Source organism: Hemicordylus capensis, chromosome 13 (assembly GCF_027244095.1).
Source record: "Hemicordylus capensis ecotype Gifberg chromosome 13, rHemCap1.1.pri, whole genome shotgun sequence".
NCBI lineage: Eukaryota > Metazoa > Chordata > Lepidosauria > Squamata > Cordylidae > Hemicordylus > Hemicordylus capensis.
In genome coordinates this window covers 16,991,950-17,011,007 of record NC_069669.1, presented here as the reverse complement: position 1 = coordinate 17,011,007, position 19,058 = coordinate 16,991,950, and the positions used below count along the sequence as shown (strand labels likewise).

The window sequence follows — 19,058 nt, the reverse complement described above, 5'->3', positions numbered from 1 at the left end:
TCATCATCATCATGGTGATAGGGGAGGAATCTGGATTCTCTGCCTCAGCCATGAAAATGTCTTGGATTAGCCTTAACTCAGTGGGAGGCCACATGCTTTGTATCAGGGATGCAGATACAATTGAACCAGCAGTACAAGGCAATCAATGCCCATGGCCACCTATGGCGGTGGGGTGCCTTTGGCTGGGTGCTTTCCGGACTAGACACTACAATGGGGTCAGGACGAATCTTGGAAGTGTGCTTCCACACTTCCTGTGTCATGACACCGCAGTCCCTACATGGAGAGCAGGGTGCCGTTCACATTGCCAATGCCTTGTTGCAAATTTAATCGCTGCGATTTAGAGCAAGGACGTCACATATCCGGTGTTAAAAAGTTGCATTTTTTTCGGGTTGTTAGTTACTGCGAGACTGCAGGCCTTGCTGTTTACATCCCAAATGCAACTTGCCGGGACGGAGGCATTTTGCTGCTGATGAGCAGCTAGTCTGGAAGGCGCCCTGGTTGGCCATTTGTTCTTTGCTCTCCCAATCATGCCTCTCTGACGTAGAAGGTGGGGTGGAGCAGAGAAAAATATCTTGGACTTTTTGTCCAAGCACCCACCCCAACCTTGCTATGCCCTGGCTTTGCACAGAAGTGCCCAGGTGCAGGTTCTAGCAGGTGATGGGAAAGACCTAAAACGTAGCAGCCACTGCTGATCAGAGTAGACAGCACCAGTTTAGATGGACCAGGGCGCTTTCTCAGGATAAGCAGCTTCATTTATTTATAGCCAGCCCATCTACTTTTGCTTCTTGGCATCTCTTTTCCAAGCGTAGCCCAAATCTCTCACTCAGAAATGGGGCAAAGCAAGCAATCCAGCAATTCATCACGGCTGCTCACGGGAAGTTCTCTCTCAATATCAATTATTGCTGACCCTTGCCGCTCAGACCAAAAAGCAGTAATTGTACTTGACACTCTTTAATTAAAAAATGTACTTATTCCTTTTCATAATTTATTAAGGCACTGCCCACTTAGTGCTACCGGAAACCACAATTCGTAAACAAGTGCAATTCCAGTCCAGGCATGTGGTTTTAAATCAGAGCTGTAAAAGGCATGCTCTGAATCCCAGATTCTTTCTGTTCAGTTGAAGAGAAGAGAGGAGAAATGAATTTAATTTTGCATTTGCATTTACTTTGAGCTATGGGCTGCATTTTATTATTGCATGTACTATACCAGGCTGCATAACCTGAGCTTAAAAACACTGGTTTTTAAACTCCAAATCAAAAGGGCCACCTTCTGCAGAAGCAACAAATGCTGGAAAGGAATTCAACAACAGTACAAAGGGCGATAAGTAAACGAGACAACCTTGCAAATTAGAGAGTTGGGTGCAAAGATTAAATATTGAAAATGCAAGAATTTATACTCTCCGTGTCCAGGTACAGAATACATAGTAGGGGGAGGGGCAGAGATGGTGACTAGTTAGCAGCAATATTCCTGAGCTCCTGCCTTAAAACTGGACTTCTCGTCATTGGAGAAGCAAAAACCTCTACAAACCTCATACATGACAAATAAAAGCAAGAAGAGAAAAAGTGGACTGAAGTTTTCCCGGTAAGAGCAGTTCCAATAGATGCCGAGTCCATTCTCTGGAATGGGGAGCTTTCCAGCCTATAACAGAGTGGTTCTGGGGCTACCCAGAAAACGCACCAAGTTACCAAGACCTGCCCTTTTCCAGTTATTGCTTGTAATTCTGTAGGTGCTGTCAAGCTTGTACAAAAATCTGAAGCAAGAACGGCTTAGCTGTGCAAGTTAACTATACTGTGCTTAACTATAGTTAAGAACTGCTTAACCAAACAAGCAATGCACTTTAACTAAAATTGCAAAATTAGTCATTTTATTTAATTTGTTTGTTTAATGGATTTTTATACCACCCCAAACCAAAGTCTTTGCAATTTGCTCAGGGCGCGGATTAAGCTTTTTGTCGCCCATAGGCAAAAAGGCTCTTGCCACCCTTTTACCTTACATTAAAAAGGTTTGCTTTTTTGGGGGTAAGGTAAAGAGGGGACTTTCTCCTCACCCACTCCACCCTTGCTGCCGCCACAGAGAGAGGGATGGCAAAATTTTGACATTCCTCAAGTTTTGCCGCCATAGGCAAATGCCTACTCTGCCTCTCTGTTAAGCCACCACTGAATTTGCTGCAAAATGAGCAACTGCAGATTTGCAGAATCTTTTTGGCTATGGCAGAGGTTCCAGATGCACTGAGTAAACGTGCCTTTAACTGTACTACAGATGTGCTGGTTCACCTCTTTACAGTACTGGTGAAGGCGGTTTCTCTCATAGGTTTGGAGACATACATTACAAGTCACTTTACAGAAACTGCCCTAAGCAGGGCATGGTCTTCTATTTTCTCATTTAAGTAAAAAGTTGATATAAGGGAGAATAGTTTCTGTCTATTTCAAATTCAGGGCGCTTTCCAGACTAGCTGCTCAGCAGCAGCAAAATGCCTCCGTTCGTGCAAGTTGCATTCGGAATGTAAACAGCAGGGGGAGCAGTCTCGCGGGAACTAACCACCTGAAAAAACAGCAACTTTCCCACACCGGATATACAACGTCCTTGCTCTATATCGCAGCGATTAAATTCGAAACAAGGCACTGGAAATGTGACCGTCACCCTGCTGTCCACGTGGGGACTGCGGTGTCACGACACAGGAAGTGTGGAAGCACACTTCCAAGATCCATCCTGACCCCGTTGTAGGGTCTAGTCTGGAAAGCGCCCTGGTCCTTGGTGGAAACGTAGAGACCCTTGGACATCTGAAACACCGAATGCCAATCTTGTCTACACTAATTCGGAAAGCAGACATGAGTTGCACTGCAGCTGGGGAAATACTGCACAGATTAATGTTCCTTTCAGGTTACCTTGAGTTTAAATAGAAAATCCTATTCAGAATTTAGTTTGAGTTGATTATGTTACTTACTACAAATCTCAGTAGTAAATATTATGGAACAGTGAATCAGTTTGACATTCTCCATCTAAAGAAGTCTGTAGTACACTTTACCTCCACTAGTATGTACTATGCTCATTATAATTGTCACAGCCCTACAATTTTATTTGATTTGTTATACCAGGTCTGTTTACCAAATGTATTTGGTCTGGGATATATCAACACCATCAATGGAAACTGGTTAACATGTCTTTTTGGTTAAGCAGCTTTCTGTACTAACTTGTAAGACCACAAAACGCAAGTACAATGAACTGTTGCCTTCTGTTATCTGTAACCGCCAGCAACAGATGATGCTTATATACAGAATTCCCAAGTGGCAGACACAATGAGCATGCAAGAGAAACAGCTCACTAGAAACAAGCATTCAGAACTGAAGAGGAGCACTTGAGTGAGGAAACGTATTGCTCTTTTGATTGTATGCGAAAGGAGAGATTAAGAAATATTAATCTCTTTAAGAAATGCTTCTGTTTGCATAAAGGAGAATAGAAGGTAATGAACAAAGAGGGTGATAAATTAAGTTGCCACCACCGTTGTGAATATCTATGCCCAGGGTGGATCCTGTAGCTTTCTTCTGTAAGAAATTAAGTCTTGGTCTTGTGAAATGATTTGATTGTCAACTGGGCTTTAGATGAGGGTAACTTCTATACTGAGTTTGCAGCAAATGAGAAGGAGAGGGAAAGGGCCACAACCCCCCAAGTCTAAAGCTATAGGAACTTCTGAGATTTGAACGTCTAAAGCTATAGGAACTTCTGAGATTTGCAAGGAGAGGAGAGCTGGTCTTGTGGTAGCAAGCATGACTTGTCCCCTTAGCTAAGCAGGGTCCACCCTGGTTGCATATGAATGGGAGAATAGAAGTGCGAGCACTGGAAGAGATTCCCCTCAGGGGATGGAGCCGCTCTGGGAAGAGCAGAAGGTTCCAAGTTCCCTCCCTGGCAGCATCTCCAAGATAGGGCTGAGAGAGATTCCTGCCTGCAACAGAAGTTTCAACAGAAGTTCTCAAAGCAGTTTACATAAAAATAATAATAAATAAAGCTAGTTCCCTGCTCCAAAATATCTTACAATATAAAAAGAAACACAAGTTAGACACCAGCAGAAACCACCAGTGGGATGCTGTGCTAGAGGTGGATAGGAAAAGTTGCTTTCCCCCCTGCTAAATATAAGAACCACCACTTAGGAACATACGAAGCTGCCATATACTGAGTCAGACCCCTGGTCCATCTAACTCAGTATTGTCTACACAGCCTGGCAGCGACTTCTCCAAGGTGGCAGGCAGGAATCTCTCTCAGCCCTATCATGGAGATGCAGCCAGGGAGGGAACTTGAAACCTTCTGCTCTTCCCAGAGTGGCTCCATCCCCTGAGGGGAATAATTTACAGTGCTCACACTTCAAGTATCCCATTCGAATGCAACCAGGGCAGACCCTGCTTAGCTAGGGGAACAAGTCATGCTCGCGAACATGATCTCCTCTCATAAAAGGTACCTCTTTGTTCAGTTAGCAGGGGTCAAGCAGTTGTGAAGACAACCTAAAAAATGGATGGCACAAGACCCCAACTGTTTCAGTGTGCTGGTGTTTTATGTTTCTTTTTTAGATTGTGAGCCCTTTGGGGACAGGCAGCAATTTAATTTAATTTAATTTAAATCTACCTACCTACCTACCTACCTACCTACCTACCTACCTACCTATGTAAAGTGCTTTACATATGCCAGACACTAGCACTTGGTAGGGTTGTAATGAAGGCCTTGGAAAGGATATTTAGATGCCGTGACATGTCCACACCTACAAAGATTAGAATAGTTCTGACAGTGGTTTTTCCCATGATAATCTATGGACATTGGACATTGAAGAAGCAGGATAGAAAAAGCATTGACACTTTTGAACTTTGGTGCTGGAGAAGACTTTTGAGGTGACCATGAACAGCCAGGAAAATAAACAAATGGATCCTAGAACCAATCAATCCAGAATTTTCACTTGAGGCACAAACGACCAGGCTCAGACTATCATACTTTGGACACATTAAGCAAAGACCTAACTCCCTTGAGAAGTCCATCATGCTGGGAGAAGTGGAAGGAAAGAGAAGAAGAGGATGACCGGCAGCAAGGTGGATGGACTCGATTACGACAGCAAATACTGAGAGACCTTAAAGGCCAAACTGAAGATGGATCATCCTGGAGAGAAGCTATCTAGGTGGTCGTTAAGAGTGGACATTGACTTGACAGCACTTAATCAATCAATCAAACCGCTTCTGTTTTTCAACTTCTGTTGAAAAGTGGTATATAAATATTGGTTGTATTCATATTCATTTTCCACCTGTCTAGCAAAGTATAACTCTCTAAAACAGTGGTTCCAAAACTGGGAGCCTCCAGATGTTGCTGAACTACAACTCCCATCAGCCCCAGCTAAATTTATTGTGGCTGGGGATGATGGGAGCTGTAGTCCAGCACATCTGGAGGCTCCCAGTATGGGAACCGCTGCTCTATAATTCCCTTTTAACATGTTTGATTATTAGCAATAGCAGCAGAGAGCTGATAAGCAATATTTATATGTTGACCCTGTGTATGTACGAAATGATTTCTTCCACTGAAAGGAAATAGGACTTGAAGACAAACAGTCATGAGTGTTTACTAATGTCACTGCTAGATTAATCTTGGTCAGTTTCAAGGAAAGCTTCTTAAGGAGGTGTTTATCAATGGCATTTAATCCCCAATAGATTCACAAAATATACCCTCATGTTCATGATATATGTTGGAGCTGCAAAGCATCTCACACAGATGATAATTTTTTTCAGTCTAATCCCATTATTTCTAAGCTTTGGATAGAAGTACTTGAGATCACTCATGCATTGACCATCTATGCTATTCCTTACTGGCTTAAAAAAAGAAGCCTAGTTTAATTAAAAGAAGAATTAACAGGCTGAATTAATAGATCTAATCTGATATCAAGTATTAGATCAGCAGCTAAGATCTGCATGGCTGTGAACTGGAAGAAGACTACCGTACCTGCTATCTCAGGATGAATCCGAAATATTTGGGACATTGACTTAACACAATTTACATATTTTTCAAGAAAACAAGCTGACATGTTACTGAAAAGTGTTCTCTGTTTGTAATACTTTGGAATAATAATGAGGACACTCCACAACCATATGCTTACTTCTCAGTGTTATAATGTATGTTGCACATGTTTTAATAATAAATATTTTTTGGGGGGGAAATTATGTGAAAAAGCATATGCTTTCCAGCCATTCTGCTTTTATGTCTGAGAACCTAACTGCAGATAGACAATAGGCTTGTTCATACAATAGTTTGAATCCATAGGAATATAGGAACATAGGAAACTGCCATATACTGAGTCAGACCACTGGTCTATCTAGCTCAGTATTGTCTTCACAGACTGGCAGCGGCTTCTCCAAGGTTGCAGGCAGGAATCCCTCTCAGCTCTATCTTGGGGAAGCCAGGGAGGGAACTTGGAACCTTCTGCTCTTCCCAGAGTGGCTCCATGCCCTGAGGGGAATATCTTAATCCCCTGGGGAGAATATCTCACAGTGCTCACACTTCTAGTCTCCCTTTCGTATGCAACCAGGGTGGACCCTGCTTAGCTAAGGGGACAAGTCATGCCTGCTACTACAAGACCAGCTCTCCTCTCTTGTTTCAGCCTGTCTTTGTTCTGTTCCTTCCTTGCTCCTTTATTTCAGTTATTGCTCAGATATCGTAGAGGGGGGTACCTAGTTTAGTTTCAAGGGGACTTTATTTTGTTTCTACTACTTTATCTTTGAGAGTGATCCTTTGCTTTCGTCCGTGAAGTTAAGCTGCTACTTTCTTATCTACTGAATTTCGATCTTGACTCACAGAAGTGGAGCTTGAGGGACCATAAATCCTGTCCGGTCAGCTGTGCCAACGTATTTACAACAGGGGGTAGCTTTAAGGGCGGGGGAGGGTGCACACACCCACACACACCTGCATTTCTCCCACCAGTACTCTTGTAAAACCGATCTAGTAGGGCAGCAGCGTACCTCCCTGCAGCCCCGTCCTCTCCTTGGACCGAACGCAGCCCACACTCATACGGACGTCACACTCACCCATGCACTACTTCCAGTCAATTCCAGTCCGAGGAGAGGGCGGGGCGGCAGGGAGGTACGCTGCTGCCCTGCCGGTCCGGTTTTACAGAGAGTGCCAGCGGAGGAAATGCTGGGGGGGGGGAGTGCACACTTCCCCGCCCTTAAAGTTATCCCCCCGCCTTCGAACCGACCGAACCGCTGGGTGTTCGAACCTGATTTGTGCAGATCCCTACAGCCAGCTGGCTGCTATTAGTATGTTTACATCCTTGCTGCAATGAATTTTCATGAGAGTTCATTTCTGCTGCAGAAGTTATAAGGATTGGGCGGTGGGGGGGGGGGAGGGATGGAATGTTTGTGGGGGAAACCCCTTCCTTCTACTTTTTGGCACCTGTTTGCAGCATGGTTCCTCTGATCTAGTGCTGTTTGTGTGCGCCAAGCATCAGGGTATTCACTCCCTGTCTTGCCACACTGAACTGGCCGTTTTCCAGGGCCAGAAGACTTTCACCCTGCTGAGGTGCAGTCAGATGGAGTAATCTCAACTAGTTGAGGCAGAGCGTTGCTCCCATCAGAGACCTCCACGCCCACCTCCTCCTGAAGGAAATGCAGTGCAGAGAGCTGCCATCGACCTCTGGAGGAGTCCCAAACTGGGCAAGTTGGCCCACTTTCCAACAGAATGTGAATCCAGATGTGATCTTGAGCCACTTTCTGCCCCGATGGGTGAACTGAGTGCGACTGGGTTGAGGTGAGAGAGTTGTGTCCTCGGCCATGGCGATATGCCCAGGGGCGAATGAAGGAATTACAGAGCCTGAGGCAAGGCGCCAAATATTGCCCCATGCCCCTGGTGGTGTCCAGCCTCCTGTCCAAACCTATCCTTGCAAGCTTTGACAAAGTGGTATGGAGGGCGGGGAGGTTGAAGGTTGTCAACAGCCTCCTCCCCTCTCCTCAGGAGCTTTGCAAGGTATGTGAGGAGAGGTGCTCCTTGCAAGGGTCACATCCATCCCAAAGAGCTGCTCCAATGGTGGCAGCATTTGACTGCCCTGCTGGTGTGCCAATAAACTACCATCTAACTTCAACTCATGAAAAGGCTGCCACTGGATGTGCGCTCCCTTCCTGAAACCCTCAGCCTTTGTAAACAGTTTGACACCCTTTTGCAAGGCGGGAGGGGGGATCATCTTGAAAATCCCCTCCTAACTGAGCAAAGAGGTGTCTTTAAAAAGTGGCGATTCTCTTTATTGAGCATGGGGAGAGCAACTGGCCCTCTCCGTCCCCAGCACAGCATCTCTTCAGTGGCTGTTGCTGGTCCAATCATAAAATAAGCTTCGGATTCTTTTTAGATTTCATTGTGAGCCCTTTGGGGACAGGGATCCATATTTTTTATTTTTCTATGTAAATTGCTTTGGAAACTTTTTTGTTTAAAAGCAGTATATAAATATCTGTCATAGTCATAGTGAAATACACCTCACCATTTGACTTTAGCACTAATTTAAACTTTCTTAAAAGAACCTCACATGCCAAGGGTCCGTTCTGAAGGACACAGCCTACAGGTGGTACCTCTGGAGATCCGGGGAGCCCTCAATTTCCCTTGCTATGCAAACAAGAAGGAACTGTTTAGCCCCAATGCAGGGCTGGCAAATAATGTGAGATACTCAAGGATGATACATGGTAGACACAAATACCCGAATGTTTAAGAAACAGTTCTTAACTGCCAGAGGGCCGCTGAAAAATTTACTCAGCAAACACCCACAGAGTATCTTACAAAATTAGCTAAAAGCAAGCTATTTGCTAAGGGAAATAAACCAGACATGTTTTTGGAAAGATTTCTCCAGGAAAAAAGGGAGCCCAACAGCAGGTAATTAGAGAGACTGTGACTGAAGAGGGATTACCAAGAAGGCGAGAGAGATTAAGCAAGCTTCCCTGTCAATTTTAAAAACCAAAGAAACCCACCAAAAAACCTCCTTTCTCTTCAGTCACAAAAGACGAAGTCTAGTCTGCCATGAAGTTTGACTGGTGGCAAGCGACTCAGCCGGAGAAAAGAATGCAAGGCATACAAAAGTACTAAAGGAATAAAGCTAGATACGGGGTGGCAGCTCCGGACTGAAGCAACCTGGTTGCCACCCAACAGCTGAAAAGTGAGAGGAGTCCTTTGCAAGTCCTCTTCTGAGCAACAGTAATTGGGATATGCGTTTGCTGCATCACAGCATCAGACGGGAAGAACCCACCACTTCTCTGCTGCAAACTGCCCTCTCTGGTGCTCTGCAGATACTTAGTGGCGAATCGCTTTGTCTGGGTAATAGGATGTGTATTTGCCACTAGGGATGTGAATGAACCACAGTTCAAAGACATTTCGGGAGTAGGGACCGGGAGCACGGTATTGCTGACCACGCAAATGGCGCCCACATATGCGTGGACACCATGTGCATGCGGACGCCGTGTGGGTTTTCTTGGGACCTGCACCTCCCCAGCAGGAAGCCGCATGGGGCAGTGGAGAGCAGGTAAGGACCTACTCTCCTCTTTCTTCAAGCTCCCAGGCCCCACTCCCAAAATGTACTCGAACCACGTGCACATCCCTGTTTGCCACCAAATGTCTATTTCAGCCCTTAGGTTGCAATCCTGAACACAAGGGCTGACATTCAAACTAAGCAAGTGAGGACATGGTGGAAGGCTACTCAATGCAGCCGGCGACTTCCTGTCCACAACATGCACACGCAGAAGGTGATTTCCGTCTTCCATGCCTTCGGAAGTGCTCTGTGCCTTCTGCAAATGTGTCCCAGAGGATTGTGCAGGCCTCAAGGACATGTTCTTCGAAGGCACTTCCAAAGGCTGGAAAGATCAGCAAAAATTGCCCCCCCCTTCCCCTGCACACTGCGGTAGTGGGAGGAAGGTCCCCTGCTCACTGATCAGAAGGGCATCTTTTTAAAGTGGTGATTCTGTTTATTGAGCAGGAGGAGAGCAACTGGCCCTATCCATCCCCAGCAGAGCATTCCTCCTCCAATAGCTGTTGCTGGTTATCTTGCGTTTCTTTTTCATATTGTGAGCCCTTTGGGGAAGGGCGCCACCTTACTTATTTACTTAAGTTTCATTCATTCGTTCATTCATTCATTCATTCATTCATTCATATTGATGTAAACCACTTTGGGAACTTTTGCTGAAAAGCGATATTTAGATAGTCATCATATTCGTATTCCAGCTGCAAGGACACAGCCTCCCACTGTGACCTTGCTCCATTAGTGTTCTTTCAAAGTGGTGACTCTCTTATCTTTAGCAGGGGGAGAGCAAGTGGCCCTATCCAACCCCACCACAGGCATTCCTCCTCTATTGGCAGCTGTTGGTGTTTACCTCACGTTTCTTTTTTAGACTGTGAGCCCTTTGGAGACAGGGAACCATTTTACTTATTTTACTCTATTTTTTGTTGTAAACTGCTTTGGAAACTTTGTTGGAAAGCGGTATATAAGCAGAAGCAGTAGTCATCGTCATCATTAGGATGTCAGCCAAAGACTGACCTTAAAGAAAGAAATCAGCCCCACTGACCTTATTTATTTAGAATATTCCTGTCCCATTTCTCCAGCACTCTGCTGCTTGAGGAGGCATTAACCGTTAATAACAAGCAGCATAGTGGGACTTGCTTCTGAGTAGTCATTATACAAACTGGGTTGCAGGGCAGAAGATTGCAGCACTTCCAGGCAGGACTGGGAAGGACCTCTGCCTAGAACCCTGAGAAACTGCTGCGAGATGGACCAAGGCTATAATGGACCATACTTTGTATATGTTCATATACAGAAATCAGAATGCTCAAGGTCACTGAAAAAGGCAAGCCTTTCTCCGCAACATATCCTTTGTTCAGCGGATTTGCACTCTATTAACACTGACAATCTAGTCTCTCACTGGATGGGATCCTTTGTGATCAGGTCTTCTTGCAGCTTTACATCAGCACTGATTTAAGAGGGATTTGACAAGATTCTAGGAAAGATGTTTCAGGTTTCAGTTTCATGACACTGGACTTGCCTGAGTTAAAACTGAAGACCTGACCTTTTAAATGTAGACTCCAAATAAGCACATGCATTTGGCATTGGATGAGAAGAGCCTCCTCCACACCCACACCCACCCTTTTTTGCTTGCTTGTGCTCCCCCCCCACCCCCCCAACCCCATTGCAGGTAAATCTGGATGCAGCAGTAATTTTTCTTTCCTGGATAATAGCCCACCAGAGAGGCTGGAAATTACGAAAAACCTTCGCCATTGTGTGGAAAAGATAATCTGCTTTCTGCCTGACTTCTTCCTGATTGTTCTCACTTAGATGAAGCATGTAAAATAAAAAGAGTACAAATTGTAAGAGGCAGTCAATGCAATTTGAGGAATATATGGAGATGGAATCCACAACAAGATGGTTTTTTAACAGGGTGTCATTTGGAGTTTTGTTACTATGCTTCTGTGAGAATCACTATTATTAACTCTCACTTAATAATGGAGAGATCTGAAATTTGCTTGGCTTTGCACTGCTTTCACTACCCTGGAATCTGGTCTCCTCTGCTTTTTGATGCCTCCACAGTTTGCACATGTTGATTGTTTTGAGGCAATATCCTCAGGGAGGTACGGGCACAGATTGGTTTCTGTCTGCTGACATGTTTTACATTTTGGAGGTTAAGGAAGAACATAAACAATTGAAGAAGTGGGCTAAGGGAGATAAAGGGAGATAATGGTAGGCTACTATATGCCACGTGAGCCACCTAATGGCACAGTGGGGAAAAAACATGCCTAGTGAGCAAGAGGTTGCCGGTTCGAATCCCTGCTGGTATGTTTCATGGGAAACACCCGTATCGGTCAGCAGCAATATAGGGAGGTGCCGAAAGGCATCATCTCAGACTGCACGGGAGATTGCAATGGTAAACCCCCTCCTGGATTCTACCAAAACCAACCAGAAGTCAACACTGACTCGATGGCACAACAGCTATATGCCATGCTGGGCAGTGGGCCTTGAGTATTGGAGTCAAGGAACATAGGAAGCGGCAGTATACTGAGCCAGACCATCGGTCCATCTAGCTCAGTATTGTCTACACTGACTGGCAGGGGCTTCTCCAAGGTTGCAGGCAGGAGTCTCTCTCAGCCCTATCTTGGAGATACTGCTGGCATTGAACCTGGGACAAAGCAGATGCTCTACCACTAAGCTATGGCCCCATCCCCAGGGGTCAGTGGGGAGGAACAATGTTTTTACCAGCTTCAGTCCTCATCACCTCTAGTTAAAAGAGCCTCAGTTAATCTTCCTGGGAAAGACCTCTGCTTGAAACGCTAGTGGACCTCTCTAACAGGTGGGGAAAATGAAAGAAGATGATAGGGTGTGAGGGCCTCACGCTGAAGCTCTCTCAACACAGGAATGCTGTTTGGTTGCAAAGCCAGGGTTCAATGTTGCACCCAGACTATGATCTTGAGACTACAAATCAAGAACAGGAGGCGGCAATCTGCTTGGAATCGTCTTTGCAGCCTTGCTTTTCAACCAGCGGCACGGATACACTTGAGTAGGAGAACTGAAGGAGAGCCTGTAAAAAGGGAAGGTTTGTGAACAGCATTCAATCTAGGCTTGGCCCTGAAACGCTGATGCTGTAATAAAATGGAGATGGATGTAACAAAGCCTCAAGAATGAACACGTGAGATGGCAGAGTGGAAGCCTCAGGCGCCTTCTCCAAGGGAAGATTAGGTGTGGCCCGCCAGCACAAACTGATGCAATTCCAAAAAGCATTAGCACGGAGGTTTACTCTAAAAGAGAGCTGCATAACAATATCACCTCCTCTTGCTTAACAGAACTGCCTCCCTTCTCGCCTTCCATTTCCACAAACTTAAGAATCCATGCAGTGAAAGAAGAACCGTCCAGGTCCCTTTCACTTTTGCATGCATCATCCAAGCCATGAGTAAGGGTAACCCTGGTCAAATACAGATATTAGCGAGGAGGGGAAGCTGTCCTGTGACAGGAATTCCAGGCTCTGAACTGGGAACCTTATGAGCTGTGGCCAGGATGACACACTGAGCTGCTTAGGGCTGTGTGTGCTGCTCGAGCTTCAGAGCCTTCTGGAGCACAGGAAGGAGAGGAGAGCTGGTCTGGTGGCAGCAAGCATGACGTGTTTTCATAGCTAAGCAGGGTCTGCCCTGGTTGCATATGAATGAGAGACTAGAAGTGTGAGCACTGGAAGATATTCCCCTCAGGGGATGAAGCCGCTCTGAGAAGAGCAGAAGGTTCCAAGTTCCCTCCCTGGCAGCATCTCCAAGAGAGGGTGAGAGAGACTCCTGCCTGCAACCTTGAAGAAGCTGCTGCCAGTCTGTGAAGACAACACTGAGCTAGATAGACCAATGGTCTGACTCAGTATATGGCAGTTTCCTATGTTCCTATGAACACCTGCAATATTGGTCTCTGCGACTGACAAACAGTACGACTCTGCTGCACTGGCCAGGCGAAGAGCTATCTCAGAAGAGGTTTCTGCTCAAAACTGGGAGGCTCTTGGGGAGGGTGAAAGCCGTCCTCAAACTGCCTGCTCAGTTCTTTTCGGCACCCAGGAGTCGTGGCAACTGGCAATAAAAGCAAGGTGTGTGTGCGGGGGGGGTGGGGGGGAGAATCATCCCACCGAGGGGTCCATCCCATCCAGCAGCTGTACCCATATATTTAACAAGGTAGGATGAAAAGCCCTCCCACTCAGCTGCTGCCTAGCAGACCATTATTATTATTATTATTATTATTATTATTACATTTATATCCCGCTCTTCCTCCAAGGAGCCCATCACTTCCTCCCCCTCCTACCTTTCTTCTTACTCACAGACGATCAGAAAAGAGTAGTGCACTCATCCTAACTGGGGTAGGATGCATCTCCTATCCTGATTAGAATCGTGAGAACAGCCCTACAATATTTTTTTTTAACCAGGAATCCCTAGAGTAAGGACAGAAAACCTTGCCCTCCCCCTGATTCGGTTCAGGATGATGCTACACGATGAAATCCTGCAGTCAGGGACAACAGATAGTGTGTCTGAGAGAGAGAGAGAGAGAGAGAACTGTGTCCATCTGCCACCAGGAATCCTGGACGTGCTGCTAGCTTCATGCCCTTTTGTGCTCCCCCCATCCAAATCACTCCCCAATGGAATGGCAAACTGGAAGGAGCATTTCTGCTCACCCTGGGTTCATCTACTAGGAGCCGGCCTTCTGCTTTGGGCTGATCCAGAGGGCAGTGCCTTCTGCATGCTGGGCTGCCGAGCTCCACGTTTTTTCAAGACTGGACCCTTCAAGATGTGAGCAGCGAGGCGAGGAAAAACAGGGTGAGGTGCACACCTTCCTGCTGCCAAGCTTCAGCTCAACAGGTGGGCCAGTGTAGAGAGATTCGGCTGCGTCTGCGCATCCAGCTCAGAGTGGCCATCCAGAGTTGCTTCTCTGGGCAAGGAGGAAAAAGCGACCAGAAATGTCCCTGACTTTATCCTGTCTACTTGGCATCCGAAAGCAGGATGTGTCTTATGGAGGCCTTCCATGGGATTAAGTAGGGAATTTCATCTGCTAAAGCTGACAGCAGGAAGGCAGGATCTGCTGGAGGGCACATAAGTCCTTCCGTCTAATCAACATAAGTGATCTGAAGCAACTGAGAGACTGAGAAATCTCACAGACTTTTCCCTGCAACAAACACACAAACTTTAACCCAGCTGTGAATACACAGGCCAGAAAAGTTGGCCAAACACATCTTCTTCAGAAAAGTTTCAGATGTCTGGAAGAGACTAAAGTGCATTTTATCTGAGATCAAGAGCCTGTTCAGAGAGTACTAGGCTGGTACTGGTCTCAAGAGGAGAGCTGGTCTTGTGGTAGCAAGCGTGAACAGTGCCCTTTGTTAAGCAGGGTCTGCCCTGGTTTGCATTTGAATGGGAGACTACAAATGTGAGCACTGGAAGAGATTCCCCCTTAGGGGATAGAGCTGCTCTGGGAAGAGCATCTAGGTTCTAGGTTCCCTCTCTGGCATCTCCAAGATAGGGTTGAGAGAGATTCCTGCCTGCGTACTTGGGAGAAGCTGCTGCCAATCTGGGTAGACAATACTGAGCTATATGGACCAAGGGTCTGACTCAGTATATGGCAGCTTCCTATGTTCCTATGTACGCCAAGTCATGTGAGGAAGGAGCAAGCCTGTGTGCCCCCCGCCACCTGCTCCACCAACTTCAGTGGCACTTTCAGACCCATATGCGTGGTGGCCTGATTCATGACCCTCCTCCCTTCAAAAAACTGGGTGGGAACTTAAGTACCGCTTGTTCAGACCTCTTGTGTGGAATTGTCCACCTCACAACATTACTGTAGGTGCAGGGCAGAGCATGCCCACTTCTGAACTCCCAGTCAGGAGCCAGTTGAGTCTCTGATATCTGTGATCACGTAGAAAGGAAAGCTATGGAGATGTGCAATGTGCACCGGGAGTGGAGGAGGAGGAGGAGGAGTAGGAGTAGGAGGAGATGTACACTTTTAGAAAATGGTGATGATGATGTGGATGAAGTTCAGCCAGACAAGACAGAACTGGGCCACCCCTCAGTGGGGGACTCAGAGGACCAATATGCTGGGGAAATGCCAGTTCTGGTGACTGCACCCTCTACAAACATAAGAAGAGCCCCGCTGGATCGAACCCAATGCTTGCTTACTGTAGTTCTGCATTCTGTTTCCAATAGCAGCCCACCAGATGCCTCTGAGAGGCCCCACAGGCAAGAGGTGGGGACCGCTGTTCCCTCTTGCAGGGATTCTGAGATGCCGCTGACTACAACTCCCAGAATCCCCAGCCAAAGGCCACTGCAGCTGGGGATTCTGGGAGATGTAGTCAACAACATCAGGGGATCCCTGTTAAGAGGGAACACTGATGGAGACATGCCCTCTCTCCTGCTGCTGGTCCCCTGCAACTGGTATTTGGAGGCATCTTGCCTCTAAGGCTGGAGGGGGAGAATCTGTCTCATCACTTGGGGGTGCTCCTGGATCTGGGCTCTCTCCTGAATACCCAGGTGGTGACTGCGGCTTGGTGGCTGCAGGTAGTACAAACTGCAGGTAGCACAAAATGCTGCTGCTTGCCTATTGAACAGTGCCCATTTTGAAGCATCTGCGCAGGCTGCCAATTCATGTCCAGGCCCAATTTGAAGTGCTGATTTTGACACACGCAGCTCGAAAAGGCCTGGGGTTCTGATCACATCAGGGAGTGTCTCCTCCCATATGCATTTGCCCATAAGTTAAGAGTGGGCAACTGAGGCCCATCGTTAAATTCCATCTCAAATGGAGGCAAAACTGGCAGGGACAAGAGGAGAGGCTTTTCCTGCCATGGCCCACTGCTTTCACAGACAGGTTTGCATTCTCCGCCCCCCCCCCCCACCACACACACTGTCTTTTTGAAAGAGCCTTTGAGATTGGCTAATCATGCTGCTGTTGTGGGGGGGGTAGGTGAATGGGGGGTTGTAGTGGAATATATCTTCTAGTCTTGCATGTTTCAAGCTTCTCTTTTTACATGACTTTGGATTTTTTAAAATAATAAAAGCAATGTCAACATTTTAAAAATTAATAAAGCAAAATTTATGATTGCGATTAATACTATGCAAATTAATGTTTGCTATGAAACTTTCTAGTAGCCATAAAATATTTGAGCTAACCCGCTTCACTGGTCTCTTATGTGTAGTGAATCGAATCCAAGCTAAATATGTTTGGAGACCATTGCAGAAGGCAGACATCACTTGCTTTGTTTCTTAAAATGGTGGTGGTGGGGAATAGTCACAGCAAGATATCAACACTTAACAGGAGCATCAAAAGCTGCCCCCCAATGGAATACTCACATGACTTCCAGTCGAGCCACCCTGGAATCGTTTCCTCCGAAGGAAGTGACATCACAGGTGTAGTCTCCAATGTCCCCGGACCACGTCTGGCTAATGATGAGGGCCCCGTCTTTCTCAATGGTGATTCGGGAGCTGCTAGATGGATTTATGACAACGTTGTCCTTCTTCCAAACATACCTGATTGTCACAGTATTTCAGACTGTTAAAGTCAGCTGACTATTTCTTTAAAAAGGATGACATATCAAGTGCTGAAATTATATGGTGAAAACAGAGCTCAATAATTATGTGGAGCAGTGATATTAACTAGCAATCTTCCAAGGGCTCATTTGGACGCAGGAAATACCTGACAGGCCTGCATGGCCGATAGAATGGACTGCTTTTCAAGATGAAGGGAACAATCCTATGAAATCACTGGCAGATTTTGAATTTATTTTTAACAATGCCAGTCTGCAACAAGGGTTGCCAAGACCGAGTCAAGATGGAATTTTCTCTTTGAGCCCACCCCACCCCGCAAAAGGGGCAAGGCTACCCCCAACACACAGCTGTATCTTAGTTGTAGTAGCAGTAGTAGTTGTTAGCTGTACACCGAAGATGAAGAAAGAGTATGTGTCCTTGTCTCTGCATCCGGTCCATCAGAAATGCTATCCCTGCTAACTTGGCAAAGAGGCACCTTTTAACGTGGTGATTCTCTTTATTTAGCAGCGGGAGAGTAACTGGCCCTATCCACCCCCCAGCACAGTACTTCCAGTGACTGTTGCTGGTGTCTCTCTTGTGTTTCTTTTTAGATTGTGAGCCCTTTGGGGACAGGGATCCACCTTATCTTATTTATCTATTATTTCTCTGTGTAAACCACCCTGAGCCATTTTTGGAAGGGTGGTATAGAAATCGAATAAATAAACAAACAAACAATAAATGGCTGGCCACCACCCCAGACTCACCGGGAAACACCAGGGTCCACTTTTGGCCCTGCTCTGGGCTCCACTCCTAGGCTCTACCAGCATTCTGGTAAACCAATTTGCAGCCCAAGTTTATACACATATTTTTTAAAGATGTATTTCACCGTCATAAGAACAGCCCTGCTGGATCAGGCCCAAGAAGGCCCATCTAGCCCAGCCTCCTGTTTCACACAGTGGCCCACCAGATGCTGCTGGAAGCCTACAGCAGGAGCTGAAGGCATGCCCTCGCTCCTGCTGTTCTTCCCCTACAACTGGTACTCAGAGGCATCTTGCCTTTGAGGCTGGAGGTGGCCTATAAGCCCTCCGACTAGTAGCCATTGATAGACCTCCCCTCCATGAAGTTAATAAGAACATAATATAATCTTCTTATATATGTTCTTATAATGTCCGTCAAATATAGGCTTACAAATATGCTCAATACACAAACGCGAACACATACACAGAACGGCAATAGCCTCACCCCACAATCAGACCTTCCTTTCCACAGCTGTCATCAGCCCCACATCAAAATAGAAGCCACCTCCTGGCCGCTTCAGATGGACCCCTCTCCCCCTCACCACAGCATCTGTTCAGCCCAAGCCACAGAAAATTGTGCCTAACAAGATGGGTGTCATTTCAGGTTTCAGGGTGGTGGTGGCAGCGGACAAAATTCTCAAGGCTTTTACTGTATTTGAGTTTAAAATGCAGGGGGGCAGGAAAGCACTTTAGTAGCTTTCTATGATAACCAGAAACGCAAGTTGCTCCTGAGCAATAATCGTGTGTGACCTGAAATATGTGGGGAAATGCAGGGAACAGACTGCCTTTCTCTCTGCACTCCTGACAGGCAAAATCAATGGGATCGAACTTCGCTGTGAAATCTGTACTGGCCTACCTTACTGGGTTCTTGGAAGGTTTACTGAGACATGTGAAGAGCTTTCAATAATTGACATGCATTGTACAAAAGCTAAATATACAATCCTAGTAACTAGTCCCAGTTTTTCATTTTAGTTCCACCTATTCTTTCTTTTCCATTTCATTATTTTGACTTAAAATGGAAATGTGTTACACTTTCTATAATGAGACTCAGTCATAATCCTACCAGCAGTTACAAGAAAAAAGAGCTTCTAAAAATCCATGCTTCTCTTCACACAAGTCTAGACCTCTTTTATTTTACATAAATGGCATTGTTTAAAATTCGGTGGCATCCCTGAGTTGGCTTTTCATCTGCATTACTTTTCATTTACAAGTACGTGTTCATCCTGTCAAAGACACAGAGAGGAAATCCCTCTAACTAGC

General features: G+C 46.0%; 1 protein-coding gene across 9 annotated transcripts in view; it reads right to left on the bottom strand.

The window, feature by feature from the left end:
• SDK1 (sidekick cell adhesion molecule 1) overlaps positions 1-19,058 on the bottom strand; it is a 733,784-nt gene that overhangs the window by 265,155 nt on the left and 449,571 nt on the right. For 7 of the 9 annotated variants that reach the window (XM_053276314.1, XM_053276315.1, XM_053276313.1 and 4 more), the window contains one exon: positions 16,828-17,004. In XM_053276314.1, coding sequence (XP_053132289.1) covers positions 16,828-17,004 — 177 coding nt within the window. The remainder of the gene's footprint in view (positions 1-16,827; positions 17,005-19,058) is intronic. The other 2 variants (XM_053276316.1, XM_053276317.1) reach the window with 2 other exon arrangements.